Consider the following 27,892-nt stretch of genomic DNA (forward strand, 5'->3'; position numbering starts at 1 on the left):
TCGTCCCCCCCCCTGCTTTCTCTCGTCCCCCCCCCCCTGCTTTCTCTCGTCGTCCCCCCCCCCTGCTTTCTCTCGTCGTCCCCCCCCGCTCTCGCCCGTCTCGTTTTCCCCCCCCGCTCTCGCCCGTCTCGTCTTCCCCCCCACTGCTCTCGCCCGTCTCGTCTTCCCCCCCCCCCGCTCTCGCCCGTCTCGTCCCCCCCCCCCCCCCGCTCTCGCCCGTCTCGTCCCCCCCCCCCTGCTCTCGCCCGTCTCTCGTCCCCCCCCCCCTGCTCTCGCCCGTCTCGTCCCCCCCCCACTGCTCTCGCCCGTCTCGTCCCCCCCCCCCCCTGCTCTCGCCCGTCTCGTCCCCCCCCCCCTGCTCTCGCCCGTCTCGTCCCCCCCCCCCTGCTCTCGCCCATCTCGTTCCCCCCCCCCCCCTGCTCTCGCCCGTCTCGTCCCCCCCCCCTGCTCTTGCCCGTCTCGTTCCCCCCCCCCCCCTGCTCTCGCCCGTCTCGTCCCCCCGCTCCCTTGATCTGAATACTGTACTTGACTCCCCATTAAGAACACTGCTGGAGACCGACTAGTTGCTCAGTATTTTTGCTGATTTTTGGGGATTTTCAAGTGTCTATAACTGACCATCCCTTGTTGAATTAATGTTGTAACATATTGAAATTTTGCATCATTCACAATTTTTTTTATTATTTCAGGCTCTGACAAATGAAAATTTGCATAATTTTATAATTTGCTGTATCGGCTTAACAATATTATGCTGCTGCGTAGAAGTGTTCTACACTTTAATTTCACAGTGCACATTCGGCTTTAGATTTGTGTGTGCAAATGTTACATGTAGTTGGGAAAAGTTAACACTATACTTGTTGCTTGATATTTGATATGAAATCCATTTATTGAAATGCGGGTCTGTTTTTTATTATAGCACTTGATTTGCAGCAGTGTGGAATTTCTGATGAAGGAGCCAAAGCTTTGCTTGATATCTTACAGTCTAGTACTACGTTAATTGTTCTAGATGTTAGAAAAAACCCATTAATCGGTGAGTTTGATATCAGAAATTACATTGCTTATACTCTGTGTTTGTGGATAATTTTTTTTTTAAACAAAACTGTTTTTAAATATTAACATTTTTCATGTGCCTGAATGTATGCTCTCACTTGCTGCAATTGGGCGTAGTGAAAATAAGGCAACACAGTTAAAGAAAAATGCTGATCAGGAAGTTCATGATGTCCTCTTTTACTAACATTCAGATATCTTTGGCTTAATTTGTAATTGTAGTGCAGTGTAGGATCTGCAATATGTTTTTTTAAATTTTAAACCTCCCTGAAAATGATAGACTGGCACTTGTTACATTTTGAGTTTCACCCCAATGTTCTTTACTTATGCTGACAGCAACAAGGCAGTTTCCACAGGCTGGCTTATAACTTTTATGAACCGAAACTTATAGACCTCGTGTGTGAAGTGAACAAGTGCTGCAGGATTAACAATTATCATTTTACCATATATTTTACACTCAAAGATGTACTTGATGTCCACCCAGATCAATTCGATAGGTGGAAAAACACCATGCTGCTAGACCATGTAGTGCAGGCTAAACCTACAAATCAAATTTTATGCAGAGGCAGGATAAATCAGCAGATAAAAAGTAATACAGGGTTTAACTTGTACCAATATTTTAAACTGATTTCCAAAACCAAAATAAGACAACATTTCAAGATTCTTGGAGCCCATTTTCAGTGTCTTTTAACTGATGAATGTAATGTGGGCACAACAGTCCCACGAACATCTGCCTCATCGCTGTGATGAGTAAATTTTTAAAAATTTTGTTCACTGAATGTGGGCGATGTTAACAGAGTTGCATTTATTTATTGCCCATTCTTAGTTGCTCTGAGAAGGTGGTGGACGTTCTCCCTGAACTGGAGCAGCCCTTGTGGTGATGGTGCTCCCATAATAGCATAATATTACAGGATTTTAACCCAATGCTGATGAAGGAAAGATGGTATATGTCCAGGTCAGAATGGTTATTACTTGGAACTGATGGTGTTCACATGGTGATGCTGCTCTAGTTATTTTCAGTGGTGGAGGTCATGAAGCTGGGAGATGGTGAGTTGCTGCAATACACCCTGTAGATAATATGTACTGCTGCCACAGTGATGATTATGGGGAGGATGTTTTTTCTGCTGCTTCTCGCTTCGTTGCCTCACCTCCCACTTAATCCTCTATTGACTCCCGATCAACCCCTCCCTTCCTTTTTCCTGCGGGCAGGCAGTGAGAGGCTGGAGGCTTACTGACCCTCAGCCTCAAGCCCCTATTAGTTGCCCTCCTCACCTTACCTCCCCCTATTGGCTCTGATTCCTCACCCAGGTAATGTCTTTCTCTTCCCCACCCCTATCTCTGCAGCCCACTATTCCTGGTTATAACCCCATGATCTCTCCTCCTATGATCTATTGTGCAGCCTGAGATCGCAGAGGGGAGCTGGACAGGAGGGCTGCAGCATTATGGCAGGCAAACATCCCCGGAATAAATCTTCAATGAAAATGAAGTAGAATAAAAATGGAATACATTTTTTTCTAAATTAGTGTTCAATTAAATATAAGAGTGAGTTCTGTGGAATTGTGAAATGAAATTCAATAAATCTGGTAATATGTGGGCTAGCACCAGAAAAATAACAAGGAAACCATTGTCAAAAAAACCAACTGGTTCACTAATGACCTTTAAGGACGAGAACTGACATCCCCACTCAGTCTAGCCTACACGTGACTCCCCTCCCACACTGCTTGTTGATGTTAAGTGGCGTAGCAAACCGCTCAGTTGTAAACATAGGAACAGGAGACAAAGTCTCGTCTCCACAGTGAAGGTATCCTCCATCATATAATTTAACCCTTGGAGTCCAGGTATCATTCTAGTAAATCTACGCTGCACTCCCTCCAAGGCCAGTCTATCCTTCCTAAGGTGCGGTGCCCAGAACTGAATAATGTACTCCAGGTGTGGACTAACCAGGGCTTTGTAGAGCTGTAGCATAACTTCTATCCCCTTGTATTCTAGTCCTCCAGACCTTCTAGACCAGAACAGTTGCTACAAGTTCAAAAATCATAAAGTCAAACAGATCTATCCATACTCCTCCATGCTGAACATTATGTGGATGATAAAAAAAGCAAAAAAAACTGCAGATGCTGGAAATTTCAAACAGAAACAAAAACTGCTGGAAACACTCAGCAGTCAGCATCTATGGAGAGAACAGATAACATTTCAGAGTTCTTATGAAGGGATTATATTCAAATGTTATCTTATCTATTCTCTCCACAGATGCATCGTTTGGAGGATGCTCTGAGGGAAGCAGGGGTACACAATGTATACTGGGTGGGGACGTTAATGTCCACTACCAAGAGTGACTTGGTAGTACCACCACTGACCGAGGACATAGTTGCCAAACTGGGCCTGCATCAGGTAATGAGGAACTCAACATGAGGAAGTAAATGACTTGACCTCATCTTCACCAATCTACTTGTCGATAGCATTGGTAGGAGTGATGACCGCACAGGCCTCGTGAAGACAAAGTCTCGTCTCCGCAGTGAAGGTATCCTCCATCGTATAATGTGGCAGTACTGCTGTGCTAAGTGGGATAGATTAAGGACAGACCTAGCAAGACAATACTGGGCATCCATGAAGCATCATAAATAATCAAGCCAAGAGACCAACCCTAGTTCGATGTGGATTGTAGAAGGAGCAACACCAGGCATATCGTAAAATGATACCAACCTCGGAAAGCTGCTGTATGGGGCTACCTGCATACTAAGCACCAAAAGCAGTGGGCTATGGACAGAGCTGAAGAGTCTTGCAACCCTAAAATCAGAGCAAAGTTCTGTAGCGCTACCACATCCAGTTGAAAATGGTGGTAAAGATCAGGCAACAGGAGGACGAAGCTGCACGAACAGACCGATTCACAACCATGGTGGAGCCCAGCATGTGAGTGCAAGAGACAATGCTGAAATGTTTGCAAGTACCTTCAGGTAAAAGTACTGGGTGGACAATTATACTCTGCCTTTTCCCAAGGTTTCCGCCATCATATATGCCATCATCCAGCCAATTCATTTCATTCCAAGTGACATTAAAAAATGGCAAGTGCACTGCACACAGCAAAAGCTACGAGCCCTGACAATATTCTGGTTGTAGTGCTGAAGGCCTGCAAACCAGAGCTAGCTGTTCCCCTGGCCAAGTTGTTCCTGTACAACTATGACATTGGCATCTACCTGACAATGTGGAAAATTGTACAGGTATGTCCTATCCACAAAAAAAAATGGATAAATCTACCCCGGTCAATTACTGCTTATCAGTCTTCTCCCAATCATTGGGGAAGTGATGGAACAAGTCAGCAACAGTGCTATCAAGTGACAAGTTATGTACCAATAACTTGCTTGTTGACGCTCAGTATGAGTTTAGCCAGCACCACTCTGTGTCAGACCTCGTTACAGCCTTGATGCAGATGTGGACTTGAATGAATGCTAAAGGAGAGGTGAGAATAACTGCCATCATCGTCAAGGCAGTATTTGACGGCTAATCTGATGTCAGTGGGAAGCCCTCCAGTGATCAGAGTCATACCAGATGCAAAGGAAGATGGTTGTGGTTGTCGGAGGCCAATCATCACTGCAGGAGTTCCTCAGGGCAGTGTCCTCGGTCCAACCATTTTCAGCTACTTCATCAATGATCTTTCCTCTGTCATCAGGTCAGCTGATAATTCTACAATATTCAGTTCTGATAATGAAGCAGCCTATGCCAGCCTGCAGCAGGACTTGTACAACATCCAGCCTTGGGCTGACAAATGGCAGGTGACAATCTCATCACGTAAATGCCAAGTCATGACTATCTTTCTCTGACTTTTAATGGCACCACCATTGTTGAGTCCCCCACCATCAACATCTTTGGGGAGCGGGGGGGCACCATTGACCAGAAACTTAACTCAACTAGCCATATTAACATGTGGCTTCAATAGTAGGGCAGGGCTGAGTAATCTGCAACGAGTGGCTCACTCCCTTACTCCTCAAAGCCGCTCCATCATCCACAAGGCTCAAGTCAAGGGTGTGATGGAATATTCACCACTCGCCTGGATGGGTGCAGTCGCAACAACACTTGAGCTCAATACTATCCAGGATACTTGATTGATGCCCGTGTCACTGGACTCCGTATCCACCCATCAATCACTGGTGCACTACAATTACGATATGTACTAATCTACAGGATGCACTGCTGAACCTCACCAAGGTCACTTTGATAATATCTCCCTCCCCTGCCACTGAGAAGGACAAGAGCATCGTTGTCATGAGAACAGCATCACCTCCAAATTCCAAGTTACACACCATCCTGACAAGGGCAAATTTTACTGTTCCTCCATAATTGCTCAGTCATTATCCTGAAATTCCCAATGTAACACCATTTTGACAACACAGTCACCACAAGGACTAAGCATAGTTTCATAGTAACAGTTTCACACATGAAAAGACTTTCAGTCCATCTAGCCCACCTATCCACAGTATTCCTTTGGTACATTTCTAATAACCAGGAATCCATTGTGTTCACAAGAACCTGTTTAGTTCATTCTTGAAACCCATTAAGATTTCTAACAATACCTGTGCCAGTAATATGTTCCAGATACTTGCCACCCTTTTATTAAAAAAGTTCCTCCTGCATTTCCTATTTTCTGACAATGAGAGAAAAGCTTGCTTGGAACTAATTTGTTCAAACCTTTCTTAAACACTTCTATTGTGTGCCCTCACAGTCTTCTCTTTTCAAGAGAGAAAAGACCCAGGGTAGTTAATCTTTCCTTAAATGTTATTCCCTTAACTTCTGGGATAAACTGTAGCCCTTCTCTGTACCCCCTTGAAAAGAAAAAATTTGCAGGGCTATGGGGAAAGAGCTGGAGAGTGGGACTAATTGGATAGCTCTTTCAAAGAGCTGACACAGGCATGATGGGCCGAATGGCCTCCTTCCGTGCTGTCGGAATCTATGATTCTAAGGCTCACCACCACTGACTCAGGATAATTGCAATCTTTCGAGCATTGCCAACATTCTGAGAACAAAGTTTTTAAAGAAGTATAAAATGTTTATTTAATTAAAATTTAAATGGCTTACAGGAGAGCCAGCTGTGGACGGAGCTGTATTTGCAGGAACAGCAGCGCCACCTGGAGTTGTGAGCCTGTAAACTAGGTAATGGTAAATACAGACACGTCTACAGACCTTGCAGTTCAATTTAAAAGCAACTTTAAGCATTACACCCATTGTGACTGCCAGGCATGATAAAATGCTGGCGCTGGAAGTAAGTGTAACAAGAAAGAAGTGCGTTCTAGATGCACGATTTTTAATATATTACTGGCAGATTTCCTGTGGTATTGCACAAGGTAAATCTGAATTTTTATAAGACCAGGTGTGTTATGCTAAATAGTGTTACCAGAGACACTGATATATTGGCTTCATAGCAGCCTGGCACCTAGAGCACTGGGAAGGGGCTGACAGTACTGGGAATGGGGTCAAAGAGTCCAGCAGTACTTTGAAGGGATTTGGGAGCACTGGAGAGAGAGAGAGGCACTGGGAACATTAGGGCAAGTGCAAGGATCTGGGATTACTGGGGGAAGTGTCCTGGGATCTGGGAGAATTGGGGAGAGATGTCTCTAGGTTGGTGGCATTGGGAGTGATCAGGGATCACAGACTGTGGTCTAGGGGTTTGTGAACTAACGGGGTTTTGGAATCTGGAAGTGAGTGGGGGGGCGGGGGGGGGAGGGGGGAAGTCTGAGAAGGAGGGTCCTGGGTCCGACGGGACTGCCATGGTGTTTTCAGAGCTTAAGGTACATAGTCTGGTATTATTTAGGGAGTGGGGGGGTGTTGCTGTGATTTGTATTGATGGTGAGCAGGGTCTAACAGTTCAGTGGCACAGAGGGGCCAGGAGAATGGCCTAACTGCCCGTGGCCCCTTTTGGACCGTCAGGTGGCACACTCACTACGTTCCTGCACATCAGCCTCCTACCCTGATCCGCTGCAGCCCCTTTTCTGCACTCAGGTACCCCCTCTACACTTACCCCATCGTTGGTAGTTCCTGACTTTATATTCTTTAACAATACATTTTCTGCTTCTTGTAAAATAATAAGCTGGGGTGTAGAATTTCTGGATGTTGTAGGAATGGCATACATACCCTTTAGTGTACTATTGGTGAGTTGCTAACTTGTACAATCTTTAATAAACATTTCCATATACAAACAAAAATGACCTTATTAAAAGCTCATTGTTTATGCAGTTTCCAAGTTTTTATATATTAAAATAATTCCTTAAAGGTAAAAAATGATTTAGAAGCTTTTTCTTTGGCAGAATTTACAATTAAAATAGAGGGGAGTTTATATAGAAAATTTATTTTCTTTTCTAACCGTTAACAAAGAATCACAATTAGAGGTGGAGCTGATCACAAGTATTGTTTGTGTGGGGAGATCATAATAGAAAACAGCATCTGTTAGATCAGTGGCCCGAAATAAAGCTTTGAGAATTTAATAAGTTTAAAATCTTTTGGAAAATGCAAAGAAACTCTCAAATTCACAGAGTGAGAGGGGACATACTTCTATCCTTCAACTTCTGCAAATTGCACATGCTCAGAATGCACAAATGTGCTTGAATGTATTATCTAACTGTTGAGAGAGAATATGCAGTTGAAGCCCAAACGTTTAAGATAGGCTAAATCCTTGAAATAAAAACATTGAACTGTCTCATGCATTTTAATCTCATTAAATGAGTAAATGTTATTGTGAAAAATTGTAATTTTTTTAATTTAAAATCTTATTTTGGATTTTCAAGATTTCAGTTAGTGAAGTGAAAAATCACAGCATTTTGAGTAACTCAGTTGGTTCACCATGAAACCGTTTAGAAGCAGCTGTTTACACATGGTTTTCCCATTATAAATGTTAGTCTGAAAAGCATTATAGGAAGTTAACATTCATGGACAGTGTGCGCAAGATTTTTAATAATGTACTAATTGATCTCCCGTGGTATCGCTCCTGGGGAATCAAGACCAAGGGTGCTAGATTTTTTGGTTAATGGAGATGGACAAGGTATTAATGGTTTATTCACTCCAGAAGGTGCTTATTAATGGTCTGTCATTGGAATCGGCACACCATCACAGCACACATGACTGATTCTCTTCCTGCGCTGCATTAAGGGAACTACTGCTGGGACCCTCAATTCAAATTTCAAATCATTGTGGCTGAAATAGTTCTGAATATTTTTGTGGGTTTTCATTTTGTTTCGAGCAGTCCACTGCCCCAATGATATGTGACAGCTGGTGGATGTGCGATCTGCTGTATTGGTAACCATTATTTAAGCCTTTTGAGTTTGTTTAGATTTGTTCTTGGGTTTCTTTGTGTTTGAATTTTCTTTTACGCCTCCATTGAGAATGAGTGAACATACATTTACTCACCACCACCAACTATCTGATACTCTTCGAGGAAATGATTAAAGCGTCACCTGGTGGGCAAAGTTAAGAACCGCACGATCATTTCGCAGAATAGACAAGATAACTTGATTGACAGTCATTTAGTGAGGTGCCGCTTAAGTTAATGAGTCACATAACTTTACTGTGACGCTAATACCTACGGGCACAATACCATTAGAATGTTACAATCATGCATATGATGGATAGATAGAAAGAAAATTTTGAAATTTGTTACAAAAATCTTTACAAATCATTTAAACTCATAAATGGTTTTGTAATCTGAGGAAAAACAAGCTTCTAGTTGCACTGAGAGAATCATATTGATGCATGCTAGAAGATTCTCCTTATTAGACATGCTCAGACAATGATATGCTCAGACAATGATATGCTCAGACAATGATATGCTCAGACAATGATATGCTCAGACAATGATATGCTCGGAATTGCAGGCACAGGTATAGTTGTTAGTCTTGCCTCACGAGAACTATAATAGCCACCATACTACCCATTACACCTGTAAGTGACACTGAGGAATTTTCAATGTTAAGGGTGTCACACCTTGTTTGTCACAGCCTGTCACACACACAATAGGTATGATTAACAATCGCCAGTTGGACTCACTAAAGAAATGTTAAAAGTTGCTTGTTAGACTCATTAAATAAAATATTAAAAAGTCATGACTGCTGATTGTTATAGAGAAGGAAAAAAATTGATGGCAGTAATTCTTTGCCAAAACCATTAAACTGTTGATTTTGCACTGTTCTGCTCTTAGTCATAGAGTTATACAGCACGGATAGAGGCCCTTCGGCCCATCGTGTCCGCGCCGGCCATCAAGCCCTGTCTACTCTAATCCCATATTCCAGCATTTGGTCCGTAGCCTTGTATGCTATGGCATTTCAAGTGCTCATCCAAATGCTTCTTGAATGTTGTGAGGGTTCCTGCCTCCACAACCCTTTCAGGCAGTGAGTTCCAGACTCCAACCACCCTCTGGGTGAAAAAGTTCTTTCTCAAATCCCCTCTAAACCTCCCGCCTTTTACCTTGAATCTATGTCCCCTTGTTATAGAACCCTCAACGAAAAAGCTCCTTAGTATCCATCCTATCTGTGCCCCTCATAATTTTGTACACCTCAATCATGTCCCCCCTCAGCCTCCTCTGCTCCAAGGAAAACAAACCCAATCTTCCCAGTCTCTCTTCATAGCTGAAGCGCTCCAGCCCTGGTAACATCCTGGTGAATCTCCTTTGCACCCTCTCCAAAGCGATCACATCCTTCCTGTAGTGTGGCGACCAGAACTGCACACAGTACTCCAGCTGTGGCCTAACCAGTGTTTTATACAGCTCCATCATAACCTCCTTGCTCTTATATTCTATGCCTCGGCTAATAAAGGCAAGTATCCCATATGCCTTCTTTACCACCTTATCTACCTGTTCCGCCGCCTTCAGGGATCTGTGAACTTGCACACCAAGATCCCTCTGACCCTCTGTCTTGCCTAGGGTCCTCCCATTCATTGTGTATTCCCTTGCCTTGTTAGTCCCTCCAAAGTGCATCACCTCGCACTTTTCCGGGTTAAATTCCATTTGCCACTGTTCCGCCCATCTGACTAACCCATCTATATCGTCCTGCAGACTGAGGCTATCCTCCTCGCTATTTACCACCCTACCAATTTTTGTATCATCAGCGAACTTACTGATCATACCTTTTACATTCATATCCAAGTCATTAATGTAGACCACAAACAGCAAGGGACCCAGCACCGATCCCTGTGGTACCCCACTGGCCACAGGCTTCCAGTCACAAAAACAACCTTCGACCATCACCCTCTGCCTTCTGCCACTAAGCCAGTTTTGTATCCAAAGTGCCAAGGCACCCTGGATTCCATGGGCTCGTACCTTCTTGACCAGTCTCCTGTGGGGGACTTTATCGAAGGCCTTACTGAAATCCATGTATACCACATCTACTGCGTTACCCTCATCCACACGCCTAGTCACCCCCTCAAAAAATTCAATCAAATTAGTCAGACATGATCTTCCCTTGACAAAGCCATGTTGACTATCCCTGATTAATCCTTGCTTCTCCAAGTGGAGACTAATTTTGTCCTTCAGAATTTTTTCCAATAATTTTCCTACCACTGATGTTAGGCTCACTGGCCTGTAGTTCCCCAGTTTTTCCCTACTCCCCTTCTTGAATAATGGTACTACATTAGCGGTTCTCCAGTCCTCTGGCACATCCCCTGTGGCCAGAGAGGTTCTGAATATATGTGTTAGAGCCCCCGCAATCTCCTCCTTTGCCTCACACAGTAGCCTGGGATACATTTCGTCCGGGCCTGGGGATTTATCCATTTTTAGGCCTGCTAAAACCGCCAATACCTCCTCCCGCTCGATGTTAATATGTTCGAGTATATCACAGTCCCCCTGCCGTATTTCTATGTCTACATCGTCCTTCTCCATAGTGAAAACAGATGCAAAAAATTCATTTAGAACCCCTCCTACATCTGCCGACTCCACACACAGATTGCCATTTTTGTCCCTAATGGGCCCTATTTTTTCCCTAGTCATCCTCTTACCCTTAATATACTTATAAAACATCTTAGGATTTTCCTTTATTTTGCTCACCAGTGTTATTTCATGGCCCCTCCTTGATCTCCTAATTTCTTTTTTAAGTATCCCCCTGCACTTTTTGTACTCCTCTAGGGCTTCCTCCGTCTTTAGCCTTTTGTATCTGCCAAAAGCCCTCCTTTTTTTCCTAATCCATTCTCGTATATCCCCTGACATCCAAGGTTCCCTGGAGTTCTTGGAACCACCCTTGACCTTTACAGGAACATGTTGCCATTGTATGGTCTCAATCTCCCTTCTGAAAGACTCCCATTGCTCCGATGCGGATTTTCCTACAAGCAGCTGATCCCAGTCCATTTTGGCCAGATCCTGCCTTATCCTATTAAAATCGGCCTTCCCCCAATTTAGAACCTTTATTTCCGGCCCCTCCCTATCCTTTTTCATGACCACCTTAAATCTCACCGAATTATGGTCACTGTCACCAAAGTGCTCACCTACTAGCACTTCTTCCACTTGGCCGGCCACATTCCCTAGAATTAGGTCCAGTACCACCCCCTCTCTTGTAGGACTTTCTACATGCTGGCTCAAAAAGCTCTCCTGGATGCACGTTAAGAATTTTGTACCCTCTAAGCCTTTTACACTCTGAGTATCCCAGTTAATATTGGGGAAGTTGAAATCCCCCACTATTATTACCCTATTATTTGCACAATTTTCTGAGATTTGCCTACATATCTGTTCCTCTATCTCCCCCTGACTGTTTGGGGGCCTATAGTACACTCCCATCAAAGTGCTTGCCCCCTTTTTGTTTTTAAGCTCCACCCATATGGCCTCATTAGAGGAACCTGCTAATATATCATTCCTCCTTATGGCAGTAATTGATTCTTTAATTAATATTGCGACCCCCCCTCCTCTTATACCTTCCCCTCTGTCTCGCCTGAAGATTCTGTACCCCGGAATATTGAGCTGCCAGTCTTGCCCCTCCCTCAACCATGTCTCTGTGACAGCAACAATATCATACTCCCATGTGTTTATCAACACCTTCAGTTCATCCACCTTATTCGCAAGTCTCCTTGCATTAAAATAGATGCCATCCAGCCTTGCCCTCACATATTTGTCCTGTCTTCCAAGCTGACTTGTTTTTTTCTCAATATTTGGCTGCACATCACCCCCTATTGTAGCTCCACTCTGTATCCCATCCCCCTGCCAAGTTAGTTTAAACCCCCCCCAACAGTGCTAGCAAACCTCCCCGCAAGGATATTTGTCGCTCTGGTTCAGATGCAACCCGTCCGACTTGTACAAGTCCCACCTTCCCCAGAAGCAGGCCCAGTGATCCAGGAAACTGAAACCCTCCCTCCTGCACCAACTCTTTAGCCACGCATTCATCTGTTCTATCCTCCTATTTCTATACTCACTAGCCCGTGGCACTGGGAGTAATCCAGAGATTACAGTAATCCAGAGATTTGAGGTCCTGCTCTTTAATCTGCGACCTAGCTCCCTAAATTCTTGATGCAGGACCTCATCTCCCTTCCTACCTATGTCGTTGGTCCCAATGTGGACCATGACCTCTGCCTGCTCACCCTCCCCCTTGAGAATGCCCTGTAGCCGCTCAGTGACATCCATGACCCTGGCACCAGGGAGGCAACAAACCATCCTGGAGTCACGTTTACGGCCACGGAAACGCCTGTCTGTTCCCCTTACAATAGAATCCCCTACCACTATAGCTCTTCCACTCTTTTTCCTCCCAGCCTGTGCAGCAGAGCTACCCCTGGTGCCAGGAAGTTGGCTGCTGCTGCCTTCCCCTGATAAGTCATCCCCCTCAACAATATCCAAAGCGGTATATTTGTTTGAGAGGGGGACGGCCACAGGGGACCCCTGCACTGCCTGCCTGCTCCTCTAACTCTGCCTGGTGGTCACCCAATTACTTCCTGCCTGTACAACCTTTACCTGCGGTGTGACCATCTCACTAAACGTGCTATCCACGACGTTCTCAGCATCGCAAATGCTCCTTAATGAATCCATCCGCAGCTCCAGTGCCGCAATGCGGTTTGTCAGTAGCTGCAGCTGGATACATTTCCCGCACACATGGTCGTCAGGGACACCGGAAGGGTCCCTGATTTCCCACATAGAGCAGGAAGAGCATAACACGGGGCTGGGCTGTCCTGACATGACTTACCCTTTAGCTAATTAATTCAAATTAAATGAATCCCACCAATTTCACTTCAATGAAAAGGTATACTCAAGGGCCCTTGCTGAACAGCAGTCCCCCACTACACAACAGAGACCCGAGAATCCACAAACTCTAACCTTAGACAAATTCAGCAGGAAAATACTCACCAGCCAATCACTTACCTCTTCCTTGGTGACGTCCCACTTGGATTACTTTTTGCTTCTTATTTATCTTAGGTCCAGGAGTTAAGTCCCTGTGATGTCGCACAGTAGTTGTCTCTTGGTGCAGGTCTGCTGCTGCTTTTATTCCACAATCTCAGTCTTCTACTCTCAGGTCCACTACCGCTCTGCAGGAAAAGTTTGGAAAAGCAAGGCAAAGCAGCACCTCCTTCCCCCACTTCACCAAACTCCCACACTTACCGAACTCTCAGCACACTGTGTATATCCGCACACCATGCAGTCCGCACTGACAGGCCCCTGTATTTCTAAAGTTGAGACTCAGATGAGTCAGGCCTGCCCTACCTTCAAGTACCAGTTGAATCTAGCTAACCAATTAACTTGCTACAGCAGCTCTCTGCTGAAGCCTGACAGAAACTTAGAAATTTAAACTTTTAAATTGACCTTAAACAGTTGAAGCAATATGCACTAGATTTAAAGAGATTAACCCTTAAACTCCCACACTTACCGCACTCTCAGCACACTGTGTATATCCGCACACTCTTCTTCTCTTAAATTGCCCCCCTCACTCTCTCCCTCTGCTCCCCCTCCTCAACCTTCTCCTTAAATCCCCTCTCCCACACACCTTCTGACTCTCCACTCTCTCCTTCCCTCTCCTCTTTGCTTTCCCTCCTATCTCTCCCTCTACCCCCTTCCCACCCAGCTGCACTCTGGCCGAGGTTACTGCAATAGTGTCACTGGTTGCAGCTGCTTCCTCTGGAATCTGACTCCATTCTGATGTCCTCTGTCAGTCTTTAATTCTTTTTTCTTCTCTCCCCACCCCTCGGCTCTAACTCCTGTAGTCTCTGGCTGTGCTCTACCTTCTCTCTTTACCCCTCCAGCCACTAAACCTCTTATACTTTCCTACTGCAACCCCAGCTTCTGCCTTCCAACTCTCCAACCTCTAATCCTGCTTTACCTTCCCCTTCCCCTCTGGCCTGTAACTACTCTACCATCCCCCTTAGTCGCTGATCCTCTAATTCTCATCTACCTTTCACTCCCTCCCCCCTGTATCTTCTTCTCCCGCCTCTTGTCACAATCCTACCTCAGCCTTCATCCAATTAGCCTCTGCCCTCTAACCCTGCTTGACCTGAAGACTCCATTTCGTCGCGACTGCCTGCAATGCCATGGGAGGTTGACTAGTATTTGTTAGATTTCAAATGCAGCTAATAGTGTTATTGCACCCTGCTCCCTTGCCTTTTTTTTTGTAATTTAAAAGTGGCCATAATCACTATGCCCCTGTGACTTTTTAAAATGTTTTAATTAACTTGTTTTCAGTGCGTGGACATCACACTGCACTTTTTTAAGTTGTCACATCGGAAAGTCTGCTCCTGGACCATCACATCTCAAGTGTTAAACCTGTAAAAGTAATCATTATACTTAGAATGGGGAAGGCTGGTGATATTGAAGTGCAAAAGGATTTAGGGGTTCTGGTTCACAAGACATTAAAAGCAGCGCCTCAAGTGGACACGGCTATAAGAAAAAAACTAATAATACTAAGTTTTATGGTAAAAGGTATGTAATGTAGAAGTTGAGAATGCTGAATCTATGTAAAATCACAGCAGTTAGAGTACTGTGTAGTTTTGGGCATCCATACTAAATGAAGGGTGTTGAGGCAATGGAGAGGATGCTGCCTAGTATGACGAAATACAAATACGAAGAAACACTTAAAAATTGGAACATGTTTTTGTTAGAGGAGATCATGGGGTGATTTGATAGTGGTGTTTAAAATCATGAAGGGATAGGACAGAATAGAAAGAAACAAGGCAACATAGATATAAGATTAAATGCAAGAGATTTAGGATAGAGAGCAGGAGAAATGTTTTTACACAGAGGGTTGTGAGGCTGTGGAATGCACTACTGGAGTTAATGACTGAAGCAGAAACCATGTCAAGATTTGAGAATAGGTTAGACAGGCGGTTGAAGGAATGGGGAATAAAGGGTATGGGGACAGAGTGGGCACATGGGATTAAGGTTGCTGCACACATGGAGGGTAAAAACCAACATGGACTGGTTGGGCCGATTGTCCTGGCTCTGTCTTGTAATTTCTGTGTAATTCTATAATTTTCAAATGTCCATGGGGGAATATTGGGATTGTCTCAAATAACCACTAAAAGTTAAGTTACTTATATATCGGATTTATTTTTTATTTATTAATTCTCAGGATGTGGGAGTCACTGGGAGGGCCAGTATTTATTGCCCACCCTAGTTGCCCTGAGAAGGTGGGTGTTGGCTGCCTTTTTGAATCGCTGCAATATAGTGGTTCAATACTTGCTAGGCCGCTACAGAGGGCAGTTAAGAGTCAACCACGTTGGTGTGAGACTCTAGCACATATAGGCTAGACAGGGTAAAGATGGCAGGTTTCCTATCCTAAAGGACCTTAGTGAACCATGGGGGTTTTACAACACTCCAACGGGTTTCATGGTCACTTTTATTGATAGCAGTTTTTTATTTCCAGATTTTTAAAACTGAATTCAAATTCTCACACTGCCATGGTCGGATTTGAACTCACATTCTCTGGATTATTAGTCTAGGTTTCTGGATTACTAGTCCAGTAACATAACTACTAGACTACCGTACCCTTAAATGTGTACATGTCAAAAGTAACAAAATAAATTACGAATGAATAATAGCCGAAAAAAATTCAATTCCTCATTTTTCTTCAAAGCTACCATGGACAAATAAGCATGTAACATAAAATCAGTCAGTCATGTTGCTCAGTGTTTTTGATTGCCTTTTTTCGCTCAGGTGACTGTATACAGCTGGGAAAAAAAATGTCAACTTGGCTCAGTGGTAGCATTCCTCTGAGTGAGAAGGTTGTGGGTTTAAGCCCTACTCCAGGACTTCAGGACATAATCTAGGCTGACGCTTCTGTGCAGTACTGATAAGAGTGTCGCATTGTCAGAGGTGCCATCTTTCAGATAACTGTTAAACCAAGGTTCTGTTCAGGTGGATATCGAAGATCGCGTGGCAGAATTCAGAGAAGAGCAGTTTCTCCCGGTGTCCTTGCCAACATTTATCCCTTAACCAATACCATTAAAGCAGATTAACTGGTCATTTATCTCTGCTGTTTGCTGGACCTTGCTGCGTGCAAATTAGCTGCTGCAACAGTGACTGCCTCAATTCAAGTCAGAAATTTTACCTAGACCTGGGTATTGTGAATGTGCAGCCCCTGTAGACAATTGTGTGTGTATATGAGCGAAAGATGCATCATCGGAGTTGCAGTTTTCACCCTGCTCTTGTGCAACTACACTATCCTGACAACCAAATTTCGGAGTGAACAGTTGTGGGGTGTGGGGGAGAGAGGGGAATCAAAATTACAGATATATTTTTTTCAGCAGTTCACAGTTTTAAAGCCATTAAATAAATAAATTTTGAGCTAATGCTATTGTTTAGGATAAGATTTTTTATGTTCCTGAACAGACTGATGTTTGAGGTTCTTTGCTGCTGAGCTCAAACATTACGGCCAGAGTTGGTTGGGCAACCAGTCAGCCAGCCAGGCCCAGATCATAGTGAACAATATCCTGAGTATACTGTTTTAGGACCTGGTCATTTGGAGATTCAGCAGAGGCAACAAAACCTTCCTCGATAGAGCTACACTATGACAGCAAGATCTATAGTTTCACTGAGAAGTAAGGGGAAGAAAAATATTTTTTATAATGAAAAACAACCAAATAAAGTACTTGCATCCTAAGCAAATACCTCAAATTTCCATAGGAGAAGAACCAAAAAATTTAGAATGGGAATAAAAGATTTTGAGGTGGGAAGACGAAAGTTACTTGCATCTTAAGCAAATTTCATAGTGCTAAGTAAATAGTATTACTAGTAGTATATCTATCAGGATCTGTATCTTTCATTATCAATAAAGTATATAATACTTACAGCAATGGGGAAAATGCTATCGCTTTTAGGCTGCAGTAGGACGATGGCAAACATCAGAAATTGCACTCTAGGTCCTGGGCTACATGTGAGCAATGCCATGCAAATCAAATATATTTTAACTAGAAAAAATGTTTAAGGCATTGTGTAGATGAGCATTCTGGTACAGTACAGGAAGCTCCTGGATTTGATTTCTGTTCTCTCTTGAAATAGTTAATCTTAGCCAAACAGTAGTAGGGGTGCTACAATAGAATTTTTGACTTTAGCATCCCTTTGTTAGGGAAGAGCAAATTAACCAGGTTTTCCAATCCTGATCATATCCAGAAACTGCTGGTGGCAGTGCTTATTTGTGGATAAGATCAGGCTTAGATGTGATAACTCCTGTATTCAAGTAGCCTGGCAGCACTGACTGGCTGACATCCACAAGAGATGGGTGAGATCCTGAATGAATATTTCACATCGGTATTTACGGTTGAGAAAGGCATGGATGTTAGGGAACTTGGGGAAATAAATAGTGATGTCTTGAGGAGTGTACATATTACAGAGAGGGAGGTGCTGGAAGTCTTAACGCGCATCAAGGTAGATAAATCTCCGGGACCTGATGAAATGTATCCCAGGACGTTATGGGAGGTTAGGGAGGAAATTGCGGGTCCCCTAGCAGAGATATTTGAATCATCCACCGCTACAGGTGAGGTGCCTGAAGATTGGAGGGTAGCAAATGTTGTGCCTTTGTTTAAGAAGGGCGGCAGGGAAAAGCCTGGGAACTACAGACCAGTGAGCCTGACATCTGTAGTGGGTAAGTTGTTAGAGGGTATTCTGAGGGACAGAATCTACAGGCATTTGGAGAGGCAGGGACTAATTAGGAACAGTCAGCATGGTTTTATGAGAGGAAAATCATGTCTCACGAATTTGATTGAGTTTTTTGAAGGGGTAACCAAGAAGATAGATGAGGGCTGTGCAGTAGACGTGGTCTACATGGACTTCAGCAAAGCATTTGACAAGGTACCGCATGGTAGGTTGTTACATAAGGTTAAATCTCATGGGATCCAAGGTGAGGTAGCCAATTGGATACAAAATTGGCTTGACGACAGAAGACAGAGGGTGGTTGTCGAGGGTTGTTTTTCAAACTGGATGCCTGTGTCCAGCGGTGTGCCTCAGGGATCGGTGCTGGGTCCGCTGTTATTTGTTATTTATATTAATGATTTGGATGAGAATTTAGGAGGCATGGTTAGTAAGTTTGCAGATGACACCAAGATTGGTGGCATTGTGGACAGTGAAGAAGGTTATCTAGGATTGCAACGGGATCTTGATAAATTGGGCCAGTGGGCCGATGAATGGCAGATGGAGTTTAATTTAGATAAATGTGAGGTGATGCATTTTGGTAGATCGAATCGGGCCAGGACCTACTCCGTTAATGGTAGGGCGTTGGGGAGAGTTATAGAACAAAGAGATCTGGGAGTACAGATTCATAGCTCCTTGAAAGTGGAGTCACAGGTGGATAGGGTGGTGAAGAAGGCATTCAGCATGCTTGGTTTCATTGGTCAGAACATTGAATGCAGGAGTTGGGATGTCTTGTTGAAGTTGTACAGGGCATTGGTGAGGCCACACTTGGAGTACTGTGTACAGTTCTGGTCACCCTATTATAGAAAGGATATTATTAAACTAGAAAGAGTGCAGAAAAGATTTACTAGGATGCTACCGGGACTTGATGGTTTGACTTACAGGGAGAGGTTAGACAGACTGGGACTTTATTCCCTGGAGAGTAGGAGGTTAAGGGGTGATCTTATAGAAGTCTATAAAATAATGAGGGGCATAGATAAGGTCGATAGTCAAAATCTTTTCCCAAAGGTAGGGGAGTCTATAACGAGGGGGCACAGATTTAAGGTGAGAGGGGAGAGATACAAAAGGATCCAGAGGGGCAATTTTTTCACTCAAAGGGTGGTGAGTGTCTGGAACGAGCTGCCAGAGGCAGTAGTAGAGGCGGGTACAATTTTGTCTTTTAAAAAGCATTTGGACAGTTACATGGGGAAGATGGGTATCGAGGGATATGGGCCAAGTGCAGGCAATTGGGACTAGCTTAGTGGTATAAACTGGGCGACATGGACATGTTGGGCCGAAGGGCCTGTTTCCATGTTGTAACTTCTATGATTCTTCTATGATTCTATACATGAAGAATGGCCACTTGGGCAAGGTACCAAAAGGTGCCTGACACCTGTAAAACTGCACCAGCAAGGAGTTGATGCTTTTAGGAGAGGAGAAATATCTCAGCGGCGGGGTTGGGGGAAGTAAGTCAAAACATACATTCCTAAAGTGCTCGGGTCTTAGTAGCAAAAAGCCCCACAAGTGTATGGAGAGAAGCAACTAGCTGATTGCTACACTATAAACTAGGGGAGCTATTTACGTCTATTGATGGGTCTTGATAGCTCATGTTAGTAAGTTGGGGAATGGATTTCTGTCAAATTAGGATCTATTCATAAATCGACTCACTGGAAAGGCATCTATGAACTGTAACTTACAACCTCCGTAACCTAAACACATAGTCAAATGAAAGGTGTCACTACGGGGACCTGTATGGGTCGTAGCTATTGCCTGCCTTTTTGTGGGATACTTGGAACATTCTTTGTCCTAGTCCTACTCAGGTCCCCTCCCTCTCCTCTTTTTTCGGTACATTGATGACTGTGTAGGTGCCGTTTCCTGCTCACGCCCCGAACTGGAAAATTCCATCAACTTTGCTTCCAATTTCAACTCTTCCCTCGGTCCATCTCTGACTCTTCTCTTTCTCGACTTCTCCATCTCCATTTCTGGGGATAGGCTGTTAACCAATATCTACTATAAGCCCACCGACTCCCACAGCTACCTTGATTACACCTCCTCCCACCCAGTTTCCTGTAAGGACTGTATTCCCTTCTAGTTTTTCCATCTCCGTCGCATCTGTTCTGACGATGCCACCTTCTACACCAGTGCTTCTGAATCCTCAACCGAGGATTCCCCTCCACTGTAGCTGATAGGGCCCTCCACCGTGTCCCGTTGCCCGCATTTCTGCCCTCACACCTTCCCCTCCCTCCCAGAACCATGATAGGGTCCCCCTTGTCCTCACCTTCCACCCCACCAGCCGCCACATTCAACGTATCATTCTCTGCCGTTTCCGCCACCTCTAGCACGATGTCACCACCAAAAACATCTTCCCCTCCCCTCCCCTTTTCAGCATTCCGAAGCGACCGTTCCCTCTGCGACACCCTGGTCCACTCTTCCATCACCCCCAAGACCTGCTCTCCTTCCCATGCGAGCGCAGGAGATGCAACACCTGCCCTTTCACCTCCTCCCTTCTCACCGTCGAGGGCCCCAAACACTCCTTCCAGGTGAAACAGCGACTTACTCGTACTTCTTCAATTTAGTGTACTGTATTTGCTGCTCATGATGCGGTCTCTACACTGGGGAGATCAAACGCAGATTGGGTGATCGCTTTGCTGAACACTTCCACTCAGTCTGCAAGCGTGTATTTTGTCATTTTAATTCTCCGTCCCACTCCCACTCTGACCTCTTTGTCCTCGGCCTTCTACACTGTTCCAATGAAGCTCAACGGAAACTTGAGGAACAGCACCTCATCTTTCAATTAGGCACTTTTCAACCTTCCGGACTCCAAGTTGATTTCAATAACTTCAGATCATAACCACTGCTCCTATTTTTTTCCAATTGTAAACAATTTTACACACCAAGTTATAGCCCAACAAATTTATTTTAAATTTCACAAGCTTTCGGAGGCTTCCTCCTTCCTCAGGTGAATGTTGTGGAAATAACATTCCACAACATTCACCTGAGGAAGGAGGAAGCCTCCGAAAGCTTGTGAAATTTAAAATAAATGTGTTGGACTATAACTTGGTGTTGTAAAATTGTTTACAATTGTCAACCCCAGTCCATCACCGGCATCTCCACATCATGCCTATTTTTTTCCAGACAGCAGGTGCTGGTAATGGTTCTGCTGTTGCCATTTACAGCTCCTCTAGACCCATCTCTTGTTTCTTTACTTGTCCCATTACCACACCCATTGCCTTGCACCATCATTCCTTTTGTCATTTAATCACTCTTGCCCTCCACCCTATCACAGACCTTCCCTTTTGTTCTTTCCTCCCCTCCCCTTCTTCCCCACCTCCGCCTTTGCCTGGCTCTGTACTTGCTTAAAAATTGTTAAATCTTCAGCTTCTTTCAGTTCTGACGAAAGGTCATTGACCTGAAATGTTAACTCTGTTTCTTTCTCCACAGATGCTGCCTGACTTGCTGAGTATTTCCGGCCTTTTCTGTTTTTATTTTAGTTAAATTTAATCATGTTTCCCAAGTGATTCCATCGCATCAGAAATGGAATTATTTTTGAAGAATTGACATGTTGGTTATTTTGGTGGCCCAATCCATGTCATTCACTGATTCAATTATTCCTTAATGAATGCTAGTTAGTTTTGTTGTAGAACATTTATTAAAAAATTGGTTAGATTTTGGTCAGTATTACAACATTTATAATGTTGAATCCAGATTAAGTATTGTTAATGATGGTACCACAGCACATAAAAATCAATTTTTAGTGAACTCCTGGTCCTCTGCCTTGGCAGCGTGACGTTTCCATTTTGTACATCAAACATTTTCATGGCCAAGATAAAGAGGAAAACTGCAAATGCTGGAAATCTGAAATAAAAGCAGAAAAAGCTGTAAATACATAGCAGATCTGTCACTGTCTGAAAAAGAAAAGATACTTCAATGTTTTGAATGTAAATCCTTTCTCAGTATACCCAAAATTTTTATCTGCTGTGATTTCCAGCATTTTCTGTATTTATCTTCATAGTCAATTAGTTTTGAATTATGGGTTGTACCTTGGGCTCACTAGGCGTTAGCCCGAGGGTGTCCAAACGAATTTCACTCAGCTTTCTTATAGCTGGCAAAGAGAGGAGTATTTCATTTCATTAGTTTAGACTGGTTTCAAACCAAGTTTCAGAGGCAAGAGGACAGTGTTCTAATCCAGTCCACAACCTGGCCCCTATAGAAATATCCATTTGTTTCATTTTACAACACATTTGCTTTTTATTCATTTTATAAGAATATCTGATTGTATATTTTTGATAATATTGCTGTGAAATTCTGCTCAGAAAAACCTGTGGTAAATTGAGGTCAAATTTGTAAAGTTCATATAACTTCTGCTAATAAAATGTTTTTGATTCCCTCTAGATCGATCCTTAACAAAATCCATTATTGAAAGAATATTGCTGAATGCAAATGAAGTGAATTCTGAGGTAACAACTATTTTTGTCCAGCATAATTATAACAGTTTTTCAGGGATAGAGTTTAAGTTGGCTGCTATACAACATCATTATTGCAGTATAATGCAGTGTTGCTCAGCATATCATTCCAAGCATAGTTTGCTTGAGGGGCACTCTTTGCAATGTTCTAACACTACACCATAGGGTAATGGGATATCGTCTGAGCCTGTAGCACCTGCGCTTAATCTTGCCATTGTGATTGATATGGTATTAAGCTAGAAAGATTCCAGTTTTATAAACTATCAATTTGTTTTGTAAAATGGGTATTAAAGACAAAAGATAGCTTGGGAGTGGAGTACTTCTAGTTACAAAATACCTCTCAGCTAAACTATCTTCAGTAATATATTAGTCTTGCATCCAGTATACATTTCCTTTTTGTCTCACTTTTGTATAATTCTATGTAATTCATGTGTCACGATTGTGCATGGCAGTCATATTTGGGTGTAAATCTTCAAACTTGAGGATTCTGTGTATTGTATTTTTACAGGTTTCTTTAATACTTACTTTCACAACCTTTGAAGCTAGATGGCACTGTAACTCCACAGTGCCACTTGCTTCCCCTTGCATGCCCGTTTCCACTCTCAGACCTATTGGAGGTCCTCCATTGTCTGTTCCCACTCTCCCAATTCCCAGTGCTCCCATGGAATCGGCCATCTTCACCAACCTAGGGGCTACTGTTTTTTTTGCCCGCCTTGCTCCCAATCAGAGCCCCGTCTCAACCCCCGTGGCCTCCTCCCTCACCTGGTTTACTGGCCATTGAGCATGACAGCGGAGAGGAAGGCACAAGTGTAAGGCGATGCTGTGAAGTGGAAGATCCCCACCCTCACTCTTTCATATCCTGTCCTCTGACTTACTGTGAATAATGCCGTAGGAAATCTACTAGTTTCATTAAAAAAAGTAAAAATTTCCCATCTTGTGTGAAATTTATTACTCACCAACAGATCTCTTGTGGCTTTGCTCTCAGATGTTTTTTTTAAAGTTCTGAATGAAATGAAAAAGCTTAGAATACTTTTAAAATGTTTGTTATATAAAATAATTTTCTTTTCTGTGTGAAAGAAAAAGTATCAAACAAAATGTTTTGAGTGATTTAATTGGTTTAATATTTTTTTTATTATTGGTAGGTTTTTTATGAGTTGTTATTGGTTTTAAAGATATTTTCATGCAACATAGTGTGACCGAGGAAGTGTGATGAAAATGTGCCAAATGTGCTATTTTATTATATTATAAATGGATCTCTCATTGTGTTGTTGATGGTAAGTCAGATGATGCACTGTTTAGTATGGACTGGGTTATGGTGTATAATGCAGAATGTATTGTTCTGCTACTAAACTGAAGCTGTGTCTCTTTAAAGGCACACAGTCCAATTACTATAGAGTAAAGATTGAGTGAGATCAGCATTTAATTGGTCTTCAGCTGCAGCTCACAATGCTGGCTGTCTCCCTGTGTTCTTTTAAAATGTGTTTTGTAAAATTTCTAAGATTGCATACTTTCTGCTCCTATGTCAAATGACTGCCCTATCCTTTGTTACTTAAATTTTTTTCTTTGAACTGTGACATTTAATATGCTAGACAGAAAAGGAGTGGTATAGTGGGCAGGATATATGTACAAGATGTACCATTTTTATAATGTTACAAGCAGATATTTTATCTTTATACTGGTGGATGTCTGAGAATTAATAAAAGTGAGCATTTAGAGATGCTTAGGATAAGGAAAGACACACTGCCTTTCTCTCTCTTTGTCTCTCTCTCTGTCTCAAAGGTCACAGCAATTAGAATGTTTGCATTTTCCAACTAGCAACAGAACATGAGTAATCATTAAGAAGCTTGCTGTTTGTATTTAAAATTCAACTGTTTAAAAGAACTCAATTTAAAATGAGGAAGTACGTGTGTGCTCTCACCGTCTCTCATTCCCCCCTCCCCCCCTCATTGTCTTTTTAGATTTTTCTTTCAATAATGCAGCTTGCTGCAACAGTGTACAATGAAACTATAGCAGTATATAACATTTTATTTTTGTAACTACTGCAGATTTAACATTATTTTTGTCTTTCCCTTTTGAACCTCAAGTACAAATGGTTAACACTAACATCCTCCAGAGATCCTGCTAAACAAAAGCAAAGAAGAAAAACTATAATGCTGGGACATGGTTTGAAAGGAAAAGCTACTATTCGTATAGGTAATGATGCTTGTTTTCCAACTAATACAAAGATGGAGAGTATTTTACCGAAGGGATTTTTATTGTCAATGTTGAATATTAACATATACATAATGAGAGTGCATTGTTGTTAGTTGATTAAATTGTCAAGTCCAAGCTTACAATACCGTGCTAAAAATGCTTCGTAATTTGTGCATTAAGGAATGCTCTGTCCCATTAAAAAAAACTTGTATTTCTGCAAGTTTAATAGAATTGTAGAAATTTCAGCATACGTGGAGGCCATTTGGTCCACCAGTTCTGTACTAGTGCTAGCTTCTCATTGGAGCTATTTGCTGTAAATACAATTCTCCCAATACCCTTTAGTATTTTTCCTTTCAAATATTTATCCAGTGCCATCTTAAACGCTATGATTGACTTGGCTACCATTGCTCATTGTAGTAAAGCATTCTGTATTCTTTGTGGAAAATTTCTTCAGACCTCTACTTTTATGCTTTCAGTACTAATCCTAAATGTATGCACCTTTCCCTGAACAGTTCAAATGCTCTTTCACTGTTTATTCCTTCAAACCCTTTCAAAACTTTGAACATTTATACTAAATCCCCCCTTAACCCTATTTGCTCCAGTGAACACTATCCTAATATTTCAAGTTCCTTACCTCTCATTCCTGGTATCATTCCAGGAAATGTACTTCACACCTTCTCCACAGCTCCAATATCCATTCTATAACGGGGTGCCCAAAACATGCTCTCTCTCATATATATATATAATATATATTCGTGTATATAGATATAATATATAGTCTTGCATTTCTGTAGTGCCTTTCACGACCCTCAGGATGTCCCAAAGCACTTTAGAGACAATGTAGTACTTTTGAAGTGTAGTCACTGCTCTAATGTAGGAAACACGACAGTCAATTTGCGCACAGCAAAGTCCCACAAACAGCAATATGATATTATATAGAATTACATAGAATTTACAGCACAGAAACAGGCCATTTGGCCCAACAGGTTTGTGCCGATGTTTATGCTCCACACGAGCCACCTCCCACCCCTCTTCATCTAACCCTATCAGCATAACCTTCAATGATCTGCTTTTAGGTGTTGGTTGAGGGATTAATATTGGCCAGGACACTGGGAAGAACTCTTCTGCTCTTCTTCAAAATAGTGCCCTTGAATCTATTATGTCCACCTGAGAGGGAAAATGTGGCCTCGGTTTAACATCTCACCCAAAAGACAGCACCACCGATTACAAAATCTAGTACGACGCTCCAGTGCAGCACTCCCTTAGTACTGCACTGGAGCGTCGTACTAGATTTTGTAATCACGTTTCTGGAGTGGGACTTGAACCCACGACCTTTTGACTCAGATGAGAGTGCTACCACTGAGCCATGACTGACGCCTATAAATGTATATGTATGTATAGTGTATATCTATCTATGTGTATATAAATATATATTGAGCATATATGTCTGTGTATATAAATATATTTGTGTGTGAATGTATCTGCATATGTGACATGAAACTCGGAAATGTAGTAACAGCGAGGAGGATGACAATAGACTTCAGGAGGACATAGGCTTGTGAAATGGGCAGACACATGGCAGGTGAAATTTAATGCAGAGAAGTGTGAAGTGATTCATTTTGGTAGAAAGAATAAGAAGGGGCAATAGTCTTTGGTAGCAGGACAAGTTGAAAAGGCTGTTAAAAAGGCATACGGGATCCTTGGCTTTATAAATCGAGGCATAGAGTACAAAAGCAACAGAGTTATGCTAAACCTTTACAAAACACTGGTTAGACCACAGCTGGAGTATTGTGGCCAATTCTGGGCAGCACACTTTAGGCCTCAGGGTGGAGAGGAGATTTTATAGAATGGTACCAGGGATGAAAGACTTCAGTTATGTGGAGAGACTGGAGAAACTGGGATTGTTCTCCTTAGAGCAGAGAAGGTTAAAGGGAGATTTGACAGAGATGTTCAAAATTATGGAGGGTTTTGATCGAGTAAGTAAAGAGAAACTGTTTCCAGTGGCAGAGGGGTTAGTGACCAGATCTAAGGTAATTTGCAAAAGAACCAGAGGTGACATGAGGGAAAAAAAAATTACGCAGCGAATTGTTATGATCTGGAATGCACTGCCTGAAACGGTGTTGGAAGCAGATTCAAAAATAACTTTCAAAAGGAAATTGGATAAATACTTGAAGGGGAAAAATTTTCAGGGCTATGTGAGAAGAACAGGGGAGTGGGACTAATTGGATAGCTCTTTCAAAAAGCCGGCATAGATGCAATGGGCCGAATGGCCTCCTCCTGTGCTGTATCATAGAATCATGGTAGCTATAGCACAGGAGGAGGCCATTTGGACCACTGTGCCTGTGCAGGCTCTTTGAAAGAGCTATCCAATAAGTCCCATTCCCCTGATCTTTCCCTATAGCCCCGTAATTTTTTTTCCCTTCAGAGAAATTCCCTTTTGAAAATTACTATTGACTCTGGTTCTAATACTGACCTCTGGGGGAACACCACTGTATACTACCCTCCGGTCTGAAAAACAACCTTTCACGACTACTCTCTGCTTACTGTCCCCTCGCCAATTTTGTGTCCATGCTGCCACTGTCCATTTAATCCCATGGGCTTTAATTTTGCTAACAAGTTTATTATCTGATACTTTATCAGATGTCTTTTGAAAGTCCATATAGACAACATCAATCGTACTATCCTCATCAACCTTCTCTGTTACATCATCAAAGAACTCAATCAAGTAACACCCTTGCTAATGTAACACCCTTATTTAAAAAGGGTAGTAGGCAGAAGGCTGGAAATTATAGACCAGTTAGCCTAACATCTGTGGTGGGTAAAATTTTGGAGTCTATTATTAAGGAGACAGTAGCAGAACATTTGGATAAACATAATTTAATAGGACAAAGTCAGCATGGCTTTACGAAGGGGAAGTCATGTCTGACAAATTTGCTTGAGTTCTTTGAGGATATAACGTACAGGGTGGATAAAGGGGAACCAGTGGACGTAGGGTATTTAGACTTCCAGAAGGCATTCGACAAGGTGCCACATAAAAGATTATTGCTCAAGATAAAGAATCACTGGATTGGGGGTAATATTCTGGCATGGGTGGAGGATTGGTTATCTAACAGGAAGCAGAGAGTTGGGATAAATGGTTCATTCTCGGACTGGC

At 42.8% G+C, this 27,892-nt stretch overlaps 1 protein-coding gene across 3 annotated transcripts in view; it reads left to right on the forward strand.

Moving 5' to 3' along the window:
- The window catches only part of cep78 (centrosomal protein 78), a 93,973-nt gene that overhangs the window by 24,695 nt on the left and 41,386 nt on the right, over positions 1 to 27,892 (forward strand). For all 3 annotated transcript variants that reach the window (XM_067983117.1, XM_067983119.1, XM_067983118.1), the window contains exons 7-9: positions 914 to 1,027; positions 22,475 to 22,539; positions 24,630 to 24,738. In XM_067983117.1, the coding sequence (XP_067839218.1) occupies positions 914 to 1,027; positions 22,475 to 22,539; positions 24,630 to 24,738 (288 nt within the window). The remainder of the gene's footprint in view (positions 1 to 913; positions 1,028 to 22,474; positions 22,540 to 24,629; positions 24,739 to 27,892) is intronic.

This window comes from Heptranchias perlo, chromosome 4, assembly GCF_035084215.1.
Source record: "Heptranchias perlo isolate sHepPer1 chromosome 4, sHepPer1.hap1, whole genome shotgun sequence".
Taxonomy (NCBI): Eukaryota; Metazoa; Chordata; class Chondrichthyes; order Hexanchiformes; family Hexanchidae; genus Heptranchias; species Heptranchias perlo.